General features: G+C 44.2%; 1 protein-coding gene across 1 annotated transcript in view; it reads left to right on the plus strand.

Moving 5' to 3' along the window:
* KIF20B (kinesin family member 20B) overlaps window positions 1-16,104 on the plus strand; it is a 197,980-nt gene that overhangs the window by 76,190 nt on the left and 105,686 nt on the right. The window contains exons 15-17 of the mRNA XM_082266726.1: window positions 7,896-8,103; window positions 14,458-14,519; window positions 15,669-15,788. Of these exons, the coding sequence (XP_082122852.1) occupies window positions 7,896-8,103; window positions 14,458-14,519; window positions 15,669-15,788 (390 nt within the window). The remainder of the gene's footprint in view (window positions 1-7,895; window positions 8,104-14,457; window positions 14,520-15,668; window positions 15,789-16,104) is intronic.

The raw sequence follows: 16,104 nt of genomic DNA on the forward strand, positions 1-16,104 counted from the left end.
CGCGAAGCCTAAGCATTCGAAGGAGGTTGCCTTGCATTCCTTGGATGTTGTCCGGGCGATCAGAGTTTACCTGTCGTCCACAAAATCTTTTCGCAAGTCAGATTCTCTCTTTGTCCTTCCTGAGGGACCTCGGAAGGGCATGGCGGCGTCGGCTGCGACTATCGCCAAATGGATCAGACAGATCATTGAACAAGCCTATGCCTTGAAGGGGAAGGTTCCTCCCTTCCCTGTGAAGGTGCACTCTACCAGGTCTTTGAGTACGTCTTGGGCGTTCCGGCATCAGGCTTCTGTGGCCCAGGTGTGTAAGGCGGCGACTTTGTCGTCCGTTCACACTTTCTCAAAATTCTATAAGGTGGATGTTCAGGCTTCGGCTGATGCCTCCTTTGGCCGTAAAGTTCTCACTGCGGCAGTCTCCTAGGGACCCTTGTTTTCATGGGCCCTTGGTTGTTGGGGTGTTTTACCCCTGGGTTACTTGTTTTTCCTGGGTTGTTGCTCCTGTTGAGCACGTTTTCCTGTTGCCCAGTTGGTTCTCTTACTATGGTAAGGTTCCTTTCTCTGATGTGGGTACTGCGTTGCCTTTTCTGCGGTTGCGTCTCCCACCCCTCATGTCTACACTGCTTTGGGACGTCCCATTGGTGACGAATTGGGAAGGGGCGGCGACTGTCGGAGGACGTAAGAGAAAACGGAATTTTTGTAAAATCTTACCGTAAAATTCCTTTCTCTGAGTCCTCCGACAGTCGCCGCCCCCCCGCCCCTCTTTTGGGGTTTTTGTGTACTCTTACTGCTATGCTACCAAACTGAGTTGGGAATGCTGGTGCAGGGAGGTATTGACTGAGGGGACAGCCCCTAGGGGTGTGTCTATGTTAAAAGCTTTGTATTAACAATTCTTGTTGCCTAGCTACTCCTGCGGAGCAAAGGTCAATACCCATTGGTGACGAATTGGGAAGGGGCGGCAACTGTCGGAGGACTCAGAGAAAGGAATTTTACGGTAAGATTTTGCAAAAATTCAGTTTTTGTCTTACCGTAAAATCCTTTTCTCTGAGTTCATTGACGGTCGCAGTACCTGCCCCTCTATTTGAGTTGGGTTGGTATTATTTTTCTCACACTGCTTTGATACAAAACTGACATCCTATAGCGGGGAGAGAGGGTATGCCCCCTGGGACTGCCCATAGGTGTAGCAAGAACTTTCTTCTGCATAGTGTCCTACTCCTGTAGGGGGCAGTATAAGCTACTGATATGAAGATCAGAGACTGTCTATCAATTAAAGTGGTAGTATCACGATTTTTTTAACTTTTAACTACAGGTAAGCCTATGATAAGGCTTACCTGTAGGTACAATTAATATCTCCTAAACCGGCACGGTTTAGGAGATATTTGCAGTGCATGCAGCCGCTCGCACGAGCGGCGCATGCGCTCTGAAGGTCCGGCGGGCCTTCAGCTTCCCTTGCCGGCAGCTTGCCGGAAAATAGCTCCCGCGCGCATGCGCGGGATTGAGGTCATCGCGGCTCCGGCCAATCACAGCGCCGAAGCCGCCAAACCCGGAAGAGACGCCGTGGGATCATGTCAGCGCCCGCAGCGGTGTCCGGGGGTCCGTGACGGGGCTTCATTCTAAGGTAAGTAATTCATAATTGGCTAGTATGCGATGCATACTAGCTCATTATGCCTTTGTCTTGCAGGGTTTTTTTTTTTCCTGGGTTTACAACCCCTTTAACTCGGAGAAAAGGATTTTACGGTAAGACAAAAATCCAATTTCTCTATCTTCCGTCGACAGACTCAGCCTTATCTCAATGAGCTGAGTGGATTTATACTCCTCCCATCAGGAGTAGCCTAGGCAGGAAAACTTGAATACACGCCCAGGTGGTGGATGCACTGTTTGTGTCAGTGTGTGACACTTTGAAATTGGAGGTTGCGGCTGATGCTGCGTCTGAGATGTCGGTCACTTCTTGGCACCCACAGGCCCTACAATGTAGTGTCCTTTGAGGATAACAGCATTAAAGGTGGATGGTCCCACCTGTAGTGGACTAGTCAGTTTAAAGGTTAAATAAAGCTTAATTCTGGTTGTGGAGCCCCCTAATTCTGGTTGTGGAGCCCCCGGCCTTTAAAGATCTGGCTGATAGGAGGGTGGAGGCTCTGGCCCGCCATATGCTCACTGTGGCTGGTTCGGAACTTAGGCCGGTATTTACTATTGCCCTGGCGTCGTAAACTCTGACTGAGTGGGCTAAAGTTTTATGCCAGAACCTGGAGGGGAAACTGCTTCCCCCTGTCTATGCCTTTTTCGATGCGGCTCCTTTCTTGGTCGTCAGTATCAGCAGTGGTCCTTCAGCATATTATCTGGCTGAAGTACTGGTCTGCGGACGAGACTTCAAAGTAAGCCTTATCTGATCTCCCCCTTGTAGGGGATCGCCTGTTTGGAGCTTCCTTGGATGATATCGCTAAGGGTCTTGCTGGGGGTGGAAGGGTACTCTTCTTCCGCAGGCTACCAAGGGCAAGGAGCCCCATCGTAGATGTGGGTCATTCTCCTTGGCTCATAAGAGGCCTTTTCGTCTCTCAGGGAGGGATCAAAAGTCAGGGCCTCCACCAGAGGTTCCAAGAGGACCTGGTCTGGCAAGTCACGAGCGGGCTCTTCCATATCTGCGCACAAGGCTGCCTCTGCATACAGGGGCGCCCTCACCCGTTTCTGATGGACGTATCTGACGGATCCATGGAGCTCCCTGGTACAGGACAAGTTGGTCAACGCAGTTGTAAGGGCAGGCTTCAAGATCGAGTTCGGTCTTCCCCTCTGGAAAGGTTCTTTCCTTCCAACCTGCACTTCTCTTTGGGGCAGTGCAAGACTTGTTACTTCAAGGGTGAGTGTTCCGGTTCCGACTTCGGAACGTTTTCAGTTTTTACTCAAACCTCCTTACAGTCCCCAGGAAGGAAGGCAAGATAGGTCCAATTTTGGACCTCAAAGCGCTAAACTGCTTTGTGCAAGTACAGTATTTCTGAATGGAGTCCATTCACACGGTAGTGGCGTCCCTACCTCTGGGATTTCTTCTCGCTTATATCGACATATAGAACACCTACCTGCACATTCTAATATGTGCTGGTCACCAGCGCTTCCTTTGTTTTGCCGTGGGTGGGGAGTATTCGTTTGTGGCGTTGACCTTGGTCTCGCCACTGCTGCTCGGGTCTTCAAAAGAGTGTTGGCCCCACTGCTGGCATTTCTTGAGTCAGCGGGGGATTGTGGTACTGGGGTACCTGGACAATCATCTTATGTGACCGGAGTCTCCGACTGCTCTGATGGCCAACTGGAGATTGCTCTGCGAACTCTGAGGGAGTTTGGTTGGATGCTGAACCTCCAGGAATCTGCTTTTGGTTCTGTCTACAAATACTTGACTATCTGGGTCTGACTTAAGACTCGGCCTCAGCCGGAGTGTTTCTTCCTCGGGGAAAAACTCCAGACATTGCAGGAGGCAATTCAGCTTCTGTTGTTCAGCAGACGGTCATCCCTCTGGGCTTGCTTGCAGGTGCTGGGCCTGATGGTGTCCACCCTCAAGGCGGTATGTTTACACAGTTCCACACAAGATCTCTGCTTAAAGAGATTCTGGTAAGCTGGAAAACGGTCCACTGTCTTTAGAGTTGGCTTTGTTCTCCGGCACTTCGACAGGTGTCCTCCCCCCCCCCCCCCCCCCCCCCCGTACTGTCACCATGGATGTCACCATGGATGCCAGCCTGTCCGGGTGGGAAGGCATCCTCAGCACAGAGGCAGAGTCCAGACTGCCAATTAATATACTGGAGCCTCGAGCGATCAGACTTTGTCTGGCTCATTGGGAAATTTTGTCTTCAGGGGTTTACAGTATGAATTCATTTGGACAATGCCACGACGGTGGTCTATACCAATCACCATGGGGGCACAAGAAGTGTCCTGGCGGCTCGGTAAGTAGCTGGCATTCTAAGGTGGGCTGACTGATTCGTTCCAGCCTCTCAAACTTCTGCCATGACTCCTGTGCAGGATCCAGGTAGAAGGGATTCCGGTCATTCTAATGGCTCCAGACTGGCCTCCCTGGCCGTGGTAAGCCGATCTGGTGCAGGCTAATTGCCAATGCTCCTTGGGGACTTCTTCTCAGGGAGGATCTGCCCAAGGACCAATCTCTCATCCTGCTTGATGGCCGCTGGCTTTGACGGCTTTTTTGTTGAACGCCAGGTGCTGAAGGATGGAAGTTTGTCTGAGTCTGTGATTCCTATGCTGTTAAAAGCTAGGAAATTTACTTCAAGAAGATCTATCATCGTACGTGGAAAACATACATTGCGTGGTGTGAGTCTCTCGGGGTTCATCCTCCTTCTCGGTGGATCGGATCGTAACCTTCCTGAACAGGGGGTTGAACAGAGTACCATCAAGGGCCAGATTTCGTTTTTCGCCAATCTTTTTCCAACGACCTTTGGCCCCACACTCCCTGGTGCTTACCTTTTCTTCGGGGTGTCCGACTATTTGGTTCCTTCAGTGTGGGCTCCCTCGCCACCCTAGAATCTAAATGTGGTGCTTTCAGCTCTACAGAAGCTTGCCTTTGAAAATGTTCGGGAGGTATCCCTGCTTCGCTGCCCCAGAAGATGGCCTTCTTTGGTGGCTATCACCTCTGGGGGGCAGGGTGTTGGAACTGGCGGCGTTATCCTGTTGTTCACCCTATGGTGATTCCCAAGGATATGGTGGTGCTTTAGCCTCTGTCCGCCATTCCTTCCTACAGTGGTCTCTGACTGTCATTTGAATAAATACATTGTGCGGTCTCCCCTGTGTCCCAGGCCTAAACATCCAAAGGAAATTGCCTTGCATGCCTTGGATGCGGTTCGGGCAATTAGGGTGTACCTGACAGCTACAGAGTCTTTTAGGAAATCAGACTCTCTTTGTGCTCACGAACGAATCTTTTCAAAGAGTTGTCCGCTTTGTTTGCGACCATTTCCAGATTGATCAGACGGTGGTTCAGGCCTATTGCATCAAGGGTCAGGTTCCTCCTTTTCCCTGTCAAAGTGCACTGGTTAGCCTTGGGAATTTTTTTTCTGCTGTTTCCCACCCCTCATGTTTGACACTGCTTTGGGATGTCCCTATGGTTAAGTAGAATCAGGAGCTGTGTCCGTCAATGAACGAAAGAGAAAATTAGATTTTTGACTTGCCGTAAAACTTTTCCCCTGGAGGTTCCAAGCATCCTTGGACTGGTAAGCCTAGAGCTAGCTTCTCCGGACCCGCAGACAAGACGTCTCCAGCATGAAGGTGTGCCCCCACCCATTATTGGGGTCGGCGGATTATTTTGGGGGTAACCAGAAAGGGGGACAAAGCTTGTCCTTTTTCAGGTTTTTTAGGTCCTGAGTCTCCTTGTGCGGATTTAATTCCTGCAAAGGTTCAGGTGATGTCTGAACTAACTAAGGTTCCCCCCATCCCTGTCCAGGGATTTGATTTACCTAGGTCTGATTCAAATTCTGACCATGGTGGGCTTTCCTCTTGACAAACTTCAGGAACCACAGGCCGTAATTCACCGGCTGCTGTCACACAGATAGTTCTCTCTCCCATTTTGCATACAGGTTCTGAGTCTAGTGGTATCCACCATCAAGACAGTTCTGTTTACACTGTTCTACATGCAGCACCTTTAGCAGGTTCGGCTCCACAGGAGGATACTGAGGTTTGTGGCAAGATCACTGGTTCCTCTGGCAGACGCCACATGCATCCAAGGGCCACAGTAAGGCCAGTATTCTCCTTGGCTGAGGCTTCTTTCACAATTCCTGCGAGGATCTTCCAATCAGTCTGGTGGCCATAAACGTCTCTTGGGGGCTCCCTCTCAGAGAAGACCAGTTGTCCCAAGGGCTGATATACCATCTTGCTTTACAGTCGCTGGTTTTAAAGGCTTCGCTGTTGAAAGCCCGGTACTTGGGGATAGAGGTCTTTCTGGATCAGTGATCCCTACTATGGTGAAGGTGAGGAAGTGGTCTTCCAGCAAGATACACCATCGTACGTAGAAAGCGTACGTTTCTTGGTGTGAGTCGATTGGCGCTCATCCTCGATCCTTTTCTGTCGCTCGGATCTTAACCTTTTTTTCAACAGGGCATTGATCAGAAGTTGGCCTTGAGTACCATCAAGGGCTAGGTGTCTGCCCTGGCAATCTTCTTTCAGCGACCCCTAGCCACACACTCTTTAGTTCGTACCTTCATTCAGGGGGTTTAAAACATGGTTCCACCTGTACGGTCTCTTGTCGCCATGGGATTTAAATTTAGTACTTTCAGTTCTCCAGAAACCTCCATTTGAGAATATTCAGGCGATTGCCTTGCCTACGTTATCCCAGAAGGTGAAATTCTTGGTGGCTATTACCTTGGCCCGCACGGTATCGGAATCAGTGTCATTATCGTGTCGATGTCCCGATTTGGTGGTCCATTGGGATAAAGTGGTTCTTCGTCCCTGTCCATCATTCCTGCTCAAAGTTGTCTCTGACTTCCATTTGAATGAGAACATTGTGTTGCCTTCCTTTTGTCCCAAGTAGGCTCATCCCAAGGAATTTGCTTTGCATACCTTGGATGTGGTTCATGCGCATTGGGTGTATCTGGCAGCTACTGAGTCCTGTCGGAGGTCAGACTTGCTTTTTGTGGTTAGGGACGGACCAAGAAAAGGGCTGGCCTCTTCTTCTTCGGGTACCATCTCCAGATGGCTCAGACAGACAGTGACTCAGGCCTATTCCATTAAAGGTCAGGTTCCACCTTTCCCTGTCACGGCGTATTCTACCGGGGCGCTGAGTGCCTTATGGGCCTTCCGTCTTAAAGATCGCAAGTTTGCAAGGTGGCCACTTGGTTGTCTGTGCATACCTTCACAAAATTCAATAAGGAAGATGCATGGCATCTGCGGATTCTTCTTTTTGCCGCAAAGTTTTGCAGGCTGCTGTTTAAGAGGGGCTGTTCCCTCTTGAGGGGTGTTTTTTCTTTTAAACTTTTATTTCTCAAACTGGGCTGCTGTGTCCTGGTTAAGGGCACTGAGGTTTAGCCTTGGGTTATTTTCTTCACCCCTCATTTTCTTTTTGGCACTGCTTTTGAATGTCCCAATAGTTATGATTTATGGAGCGATGTGTCCGTTGATAAACAAAAGAGAAAATGGTATTTTTGTACTTACCGTAAAATCCATTTCTCTGAGTTCGATGGACACAGCACCCATCCCTCTCTGGAGTTCTAATACTTCGAATACTGCTTGCTACTAAATTGATTACCTAGAGCAGAGAGGGGGGTTATATACCAAGCTGAGGATGGCCCATGGGCGTAGCCGGGTTTGTTTTTGTTCTGCCTAGTCCTACTCCTGCTGTCAATATAACCCAGTAGTTATGATTTATGGAGCGCTGTGTCTGTCGAACTCGGAGAAATAGATTTTACGGTAAGTACAAAAATCCCATTTTGTTTCATGGACCTGTAAATAGCTTCTACTTTCAGGTAATTGGACACTAGCAAACAAAGCTGTAAGGACAGCCCTAGCATAACTGCTTACAGTTCATTTAGCAAGCAATAAGAAATGAAATCATGAGAACAGAGCGGAGGGACCGGTGTTCTGTAATGTACGGTATGATGCCACTCTGCTGTGGCTTACATTCAATACAGGTAGGCTGCCACTATAAAAACTCTAAGGAACTGTTTTAGTTCTGAGGTTGTGCTAATCAGTACAGCTTCATATACAAGCCAGTCACATTCACTACTAGTTAGGAGCTTTGGTTTAAACAGGTTAGATGTTGTGTGGCAGGCTTTCTTCTAAACTGTCCTATGTTGAGAAACCTTTTTTCTCCGTATGTGGAGAAAAACATGCAGATGGATTGAGTTCAGAGTGAAAAAGAAGGACCTTTCATGGTAAAGCATGTTTTCTAATGACCCTGTGGGAGACAAATATTACTTTCTCCTCACTAGGTTGATGAACCCAGCATACCACTTCAAGGGCTCTTCTCTTCTATGCAGAATGACCTGGAAGCAATCAAAAAGCAAGCAGAAGAGGCTCATCATCATATTACAGCTATCGATGATGATCCACAGACCATTACTCAGCTGGAAAACAAATTGCTGCAAGTGACATCTGAACTAGCTAAAACACAAGAGGAGCTAAAAACGAAATCTGCTGGTAAGTTAAAGGGGGCCTTTGGTCCCAAAAAGGAGTTTTCCTTTTTTTTTTTTTTTAATGCAAAAATATATTGCCCCGGCACAATGTTTTTCTCTGATGTGATCTGATACATAGCTGCTTCTTACTGGTGATATCAGCAGGAAATGTGGTGGTGTGGGATCTGGGCTGCAGCACCTGAACAGCAGATTATAACAGGCCAACGCTGGAACTGCTGGGCAGATGAGCATTTGGGTTGAAGACAATGCTCATAACAGGGTGGATTAAAAAAACTGGGATGATGGGGGCAGGAGAAGTATCCTTTTTAAGCCACCATTTGTAAGCTGGCTATACAGTCTATTAATCAAAGAATGTGGTTTTAGACTCGCTCTATCAATTAATTTAACTGTGTGGAGCTTATTCCGTTTCAAAGCTGGAATGTTTACACTCTGCTATCCAAGTCACTAGTACTGGTTTTAGCTTAATTTGGTTAACGTGTTACTAAACCCAGGACCCTGTATTCGCTATATCTGGTCTTTCACAGTACACAGGACATGGAAATGCAATAGTTTTAGTAAATATAAACTGCTAAATACCTTTTCACAGAACATGGAAATGCAATAGTTTTAGTAAATATAAACTGCTAAATACCTTTTCACAGAACATGGAAATGCAATAGTTTTAGTAAATATAAACTGCTAAATACCTTTTCTCTTCAGCTGTTAGAGCAGTCCTGTGACTTCTATCCATGTCTGGTTAACGCTTGTATGAGGAGTTTTTATGCTCCTGTGACTATCCAATGAGGCTGCGGGACCCCTGACCCTCTGTCTGGGCAGTGCTGATTGGCCCTGTGCTGATCACATGCACCCTCCCAAGAAAAAAAACGGTTTAGCAATACACAAGCGTCAGCATGGGCAGCTTGTCCCCTGACTCTATCAGGTGATAGATTGGGGACAGTGGAAGACGGGGAGGATCAGGGAAGACAGGATCAAATTGCCTTTTTACACCATGCAGAGCAATAACCCCCTTAGGTTCCACAGTGAGTATAACCAGCATGCTTTACTGCATATACAGACGGATTTTACTGTTGATTTAGTAACACGTTAAGTGCTGGCAGCCTGGTCTCTGTGCACAAAGTTATTATAAAATACATTTATGAAGTAGAAGTTAATAGAAATAAATATGGGGAACCTCTAAATATTTTAATGGCCAGCTGAAACCTTTTTAGGATCAAAATAATCAAATTTTGATTTCAAGTAATACCATGAAAAAAAGTCTTCTCTTAATGTGAAAATACCTATTCCTTTTTCTGTAAAAATAATCCCTACACATTCACTACTTAATGGCCCTGTAATCTATTTTTCATTAAATTGTTTTTTTTTTTTTTTTTTACTGGGTTTTTCTGCCTACTTGAAATGTCTTCCATAAGCTCCCAAATCTCTCCTTTCCCCACTTGCTTCAGTTTGTAACAAGCAGTAAACATTTAAAGTATATACATTCCATGCATAGACCAACTGCAGACAGATTGCCCTAGATGGTAGCTCCTGTACCCGAGGGTTTGTCTGGTGAAATACATCAAACTGGACAGATGTTTCTCCAGCTTTAGGCTTCCTCTAGCAGCAGCAGTGGATGGTGGCTTAGTGGGATCCCTGATCTATGCATTTCCCCCCCTAAAGGTTTTCCTCATCTGTCGTGTAGGATCAAGGCGAAGGGCATCCAGCGTTCCTTATTGATTTTAGACTAGTTTAGGCTTAACTTTTACAACTCTTGCCAGATCTTCTCTCCCAAGAACCAACCCCACTCTGTTTCACTGTCTCTGGCTTTACCTGGCATGGCTGTCAACTTTTCAAGGTCGATCACTGGATATGGAAGGCATACTTCACTTGTTGTGACTCTTAGGGTTTCCACCCCAGAAGTTTCTCTGGGGGACAAATCCTTTCCTTCCATTAGCTGGGTCTAGAGCAACATCTGGCTGTCAACACTTCTAGGGGTCAGTTTGTTTTCTTGCTTATTTTGTTTGACTGCTGGCCGCTCATTCCTTGGTCAAGATTTTTTTCCAGGGGGTTTCCCATGTAGCACTTTCCGACTATGGATCGACCGATATCGTTTTTTCATTGCCGATACCAATATTTTGGTCATCGCGTATTAGTATCAAACAATATGGGCTGATATTTTCGTACATTTAAAAAAAAATGTATTTTTTTTTTTTATTACAGGTACTCTTGTGGGATGATCTGGGGGTCTAAAAGACCCCAAACCTCTCCTCTGCACTTAAAAGCATTTTTTTAATCTGGCGCCAGTTTTAATCTGGTGCCAGTTTTTGCATGGAGACCTGATAAGAGCCGAATGCGGCTTTGATTGGCCACGCAGGCTGGTTGCCCAGGTCTTCCAGTGGAACGGGAAAGCCGGGGAAGGCGTTCTTGTAATTACAAGGACGCTCCTTGTAATGACAGCAGAGTGGCTTCTCAGCCGCATCGTGCCGGTACCGGGGTGATGCTTCTAGCTGCAGGCATCACTCCGGTACAAGCACTTTCTGAAATATCGGTAATATCAGCCACCTTGGTGGCCGATTCCGATATATCGGGGAAAGTGCGGATCGGCCCTCGATATATCGGCTTTGCCGATAATCAGTCGATCTCTATTTCCGACTACTCTCTTGTGACTACGAGGGACCCGCATCTGTTTTTTCTGTGCTTCATAAATTGCTGTTTGAACCCAATAGAGACCTTAGAGAAGTTTCTTTACTGGTGGCCTTTTTCTGCCACAAGCTCTTTCTGGTTTCTGGGACAAGGTCGAGTTGAGGCTCAGGAATTTCTTGTGGTCTAAGGTTTCTGCCTTTCACCTTAACCAGGGCATTGTTTTTTAGGCTTTCTCTCTCTGGTTCCAGTTCACTAAAATTACAGTTCTCTATTTTCTGGATGTGGTTCGAACTGTACAAGTCTCTTTTTTAGCCACTGCTTCTTTCAGAAGGACTGATTCTTTTTCAATTAGAAAATATGTAACAAGTGGCAAAAGACTGCTGTGTATACTTATGTAAGTGGATACTTTGTAAGTTGATACTTTTATTAAAGATACTTTTATATGGATTTGAGCAGAGATGTATAGTAACGAAGTAGAACTACTTAAGTACCGAAATGCGGTATCTGTACTTTCCTAGAGTAGAATTTTTTTCTCCTACTTCTACTTTTACTTCACTACATTTTTTCGATGATTTCGATACTTCTACTCAAGTATTTTTTTTTTGCGCTGCATAGTTACTCGTTACTTTTAAAAAAATTACCACTGCCAGAACAGTAGATGGCAGGTTGCATAAAGCTCAAAAAAATGTGTATAATGTCATTTGTAAATCAGCGCATACGAAAATAAAGGCTGTGTATAATAAAATCTACTATACCAAATCTTTCAAATAAAAAGAAAATATGAAACAAATAAATGGTGCTACAGCGCTTAAAGTGCATCAAGAAACTACTAACAAACACAGGTTAATCATTTGAATAAATCATTTGAAATAATAAAAAACAATATGATGTTCAAACTTTTGACTTCTTTCTTTAATAACTACATAACACAGTACTTCTACTTCTACTTTAAGTACTTGAGTAGAATTTTTTTTTCAAAACTACTGGTACTTTTTACTTTTAGTACTTAAGTAGCAAATTTTTTGAAAAAACTACTTGCAATACTTAACCACTTGCCGACCGCCGCACGACTATCTACGTCGGCGGTCAGCCCCTCACAGGCAAACTAACGTAGGGCTACGTTGCTTGCTTGTGAGGGTCTAGGGAGCGAGCGCGCTCCCGCGTGGTCACGGACCCCCCCGCGCGTGTGACCAGCGGACCCGATGTCCGCCGGTCACTCGGCGATCGGCGGGGGAGAGGGAGAATGTCAGGCAGCTTGTGTAAACAAACTGCCTGTCATTCTCCTCGCTGCAAAGACACTGATAAAACGGATCTGGTATGTAGATCCGTTGATCAGTGTCCTTACAGCTAGAGCCACAGCCAATCACAGTAGAAACCACGCCCCTAGGGACACACACAGCCCCTCCCTTCCAAATAAAGTTAACCCCTTCACTACCAGTGTATTTTTACAGTAACAGTGCATATGTATAGCACTGATTACTGTAGAAATGTCACTGGTAACCCCAAAAGTGTCAAAAATGTCAGTCAAGGGTCCGATCTGTCCGCCGCAATGTCGCAGTACCGCAAAAAAAAACGCAGATCGCCGCCATTACGCGTTAAAAAAAAAAACAACAAAAATGACAATCTTTCCCTTTGTTAGTAAACGCGATAACTTTTGCGCAAACCAATCAAAATACGCTTTTTGCGATTTTTTTTTTTACCAAACATAGGTAGCATAAAACAAATTGGCCGAAAATTTTTAAAAATTTTGATTTTTACATTTTTTTTTGGGGGAATTTCATATAAAAAAATGTGAAAAATATTGCTATTTTTGCAAAATTGACGCTCTTTTTTTGTTTATAGCGCGTGATCAAAAAATCGCACAGGTGATCAAATACCACCAAAAGAAAGCTCTGTTTGTGGGAAAAAAAGGACGTCAAATTCGTTTAGGTACAGCGTCGCACGACCGCGCAATTGTGCGTTAAATTCACGCAGTGCCGAATCGCAAAATACCCCCTGGTCGGAATGGGGGTAAAATCTTCCGGGGCTTAAGTGGTTAAGTAAAAAAAATGTTGAATACTTTAGTACTTCTACTTAAGTAACTTTTTCTGCGAGCACTTCCACTTCTACTCAAGTCACTTTTTGATCGAGCACTTGTACTTTTACTCAAGTAGAAATTTCGAGTACTTTATACAAGTCTGGATTTGAGTTCCTTCACCTGTCATGTCAGTGATACTCAGACGGCTCTAGTCTAGAGATGGCATTAGCTGTTAAGTAGACTCACCGTTTGGTTCGATCAGCTGCAGTAGATATTGGGCAGGTTTTATCTGTCTGTATATGGTGGACCCTTTGTTTAATTATCAAAGATACAATTGTTACTGATTACGAAGTTCCTTGGGGTTTTCTTGCACTTGACTTTTTTTGGTTTCTTTTTTATTTTTTTTTATTTATTTTTTGGTCCCTGGTTAAGCCAGAAAAGGTGCACTGGCTTCTTGTTCCTGCATCTCTAAGTTGGCTCGGACAATCATCCAAGATTTATGGTCTCAAGGATCGAATTCTACCATTTTTTTATTAAGGTGCTTCTTGGGTTTTTCAAGGTTAAACAAAAATTTCCCAGAATTGCAAAGGCTACCAACTGGTGTTCTATTGAAGTGATACTAGTCATGTTTTTTTTTTTTATTAAAAATAAACATGTTATACTTGCCCACTCTGTGTAGTGAATTTGGACAGAACAGCTCAGATTCTCCTCTTGGTCCCTCTTCGATTCTCCTGGCCCCTCCCTTTTGTTGAGTGCCCCTACAGCAAGTGGCTTGCTAGGAGTGCACCCTAACCGACCACCCCCTTTCTCTCCTCATTGACTCACTGACTTTGACAACAGCGGGAGCCAATGGCGCCGCGCTGCTGTCTCAGCCAATGAAATGGGGAGTCCCAGACAGCTGAGTCTCTCATGCAACATTGCTGGTTCTAGATGAATCTCAGGTAAGTATAAGGGGTCTGAGGGGGGCTGCTGCACACGGAAGTTTTTTTTTATCTTAATGCATAGCATGCATTAATATAAAAAGCATTTGCCTTTAAAACCATTTGAAGGTGTTCTCCAAGTTTTACCGTGTGGATTTTTCAGCCTCTTCTGTTGCCACTTAATTGTTATTTTCATGTGTGGCATTCCATAGCTGACTTCTGTATTTCAGATGCAAGAGTTGTTAAGATACCCTTAAGATAATAAATCGAGGGTTCACCAAATCTCACCAGAAATGGCATTTTTGTTGCAGGGGATGCCTGATATTTGATCTGTATAATCAAATATATACAAGTGTACGTATAGATTTCTGAGAAAATCTGTGAGCCAATCACACAAGCAGGAAATGCTTCTGGGGGGCATTCTGTACACATTCGGTGTACAGAACAGCTCCAGGTAGCCATATTGCATTGCATTTTACAGAAAATTACGTAGCTGCAGATTGAAAAGCAAAGGTAATTTTTATTAACATTCAGTTACAATATTTCTTGAGTCACAATTGTATATGCTATATTCTTTATTTGCCTTCCCCCCCCCCCCCCTGCACGAAAATGGAGTTACCTTTTAACCCAATCACTAACAGCCACTTTATTAAAAAAAAAAAAAAAAGACATTGATGTTCATATTTTTTTTTTCTTTCTTTTTCTTGACACATTCAGTATTTTTTTTTGGACCTGGTCATACTCTGCATATTGTTCCTTGAAATATAATGCAGTATATAACAATAGTACCTTTCTGTTTTAGAGCTGGAAAATCATATTGAGAAGTCCACAAGAAGGGATCTGCAACTGGAAGAAGCTGACAAAGTAAGCCCTTTAATTGCTTGTTTCCAGGTTTTTCCTAGTTTCATTGCTGAAGAAAATGTATTCAAAATCTGGCCCTCCTTTAGGTCAAATTTATGCACCCGCTATTCCATGAGGGTAAGTGGAAGGACTTGAGTATTTTCCAGTCGTAATTGAACATTCTTTATACCAAATTGTTCCTTTTTTTTTTTCCAATTACGGCATGCCGTTTTTAGCCAATTTAAATCCTTTAAGGTCCCACTTAAGCAAATGTCTCTGGATAAACGGTTGTCATCTGACAACTCCACATTGGTCTCCAAATACTATATGGCACTCCTGAATAATACACGTACAATCCATATTTGCTTTAACTAGCATGGTGAAGGAAGATGTTGAGGAATCTTTATTGTAGTTCTTCTGCGATTTCATCTAAAGATAAACTGATCCAGCTTAAAATAGATAATCAAACTTATTATACACCTCATGCCGTTGTATGCCCAAAAGCCACACATTTTCCACGCTGTTTTTGCTTTTGCAGTAGCAAATTGTCCTGCCCCAAATACAATCCTTTTGTACAGAAATGTGTTACTTTAATTTATATTGCTTTAGACTTTCCCGGCCTATAGTATCTTAAAGTGTGCCTCTTGGGGCTGATGGGAGACCTTCCCATTACCACCAATGCTTTTTAAAAAATAAATAAATAAAATAAAAAATTTAGGGTATTGTATTTCTATGCAACCAATTCTTCGAATTGCGTAAAAAAAAAAAAAAAAATCTCCCTCCTGCTTTCAGTGGAAAATGTAATATTTTTGTTCTCCATTACCTGCTCACATATATGCCAACCAATGCTCTCCAAAACAATTTGATAAGATCTGGGGCCATTGGGCTCACTCTCCTGTATTAGTATGATTCCTCAGTGGTTTTAGTGACCACCTTTCTGGATACGCTCCTGTATTGTGTAAATTTGCACGCATTGTCACCAACATATATGCACTAGCTCATGAACACATGTAATGGGTGAAACTTAGTAGTTCTTGAATTGTATTCTATACGTCTGTGGCGGGTTTTTTGTTTTCTTTCACTTTGTACTTGCATTTGTAATTGTACTTGTAAGTGAAAATGGTAAGGAGCATTGTAATTAAGTGTATTCAAAATATGTTTTATTTTCGGTAGAAAGCGTCCTCACAAAAGCAGCAAAATGACAAACTGAAAGACATGATTCAAGAAAAGGATACAGCCATTGAGAAGCTTAAAGACCTTATAGCTCACTGGGAGGCCAAATGTGAAGATTACGTAAGTACATCCTTTACTATGTTCGAAATCCTCCTTTTTAACCTCACAATTATTTAAATGGCAATTGTGCAAGAACATCTACAGATGTGTCTTGAATTGCAAGCCGCTTTCTGCAGTAAGCAATACAACACAACATAAAAGGGGACAGGTTTTTATTAAACTAAATGTTAAAGTGTTACTAAACCCACAACCACAAAACCAGTCTCTATATGAAGTAAAGCACGCTTGTTATACTCACTGTGGAACCTAAGGGATTAATCCTCCGCATTGTGTAAAAAGTCTGTTTGAATCCTGTATGCACAGCTCCTCCTCCTTC

This window comes from Pelophylax lessonae (assembly GCF_965119305.1).
Source record: "Pelophylax lessonae genome assembly, chromosome: 9".
NCBI lineage: Eukaryota > Metazoa > Chordata > Amphibia > Anura > Ranidae > Pelophylax > Pelophylax lessonae.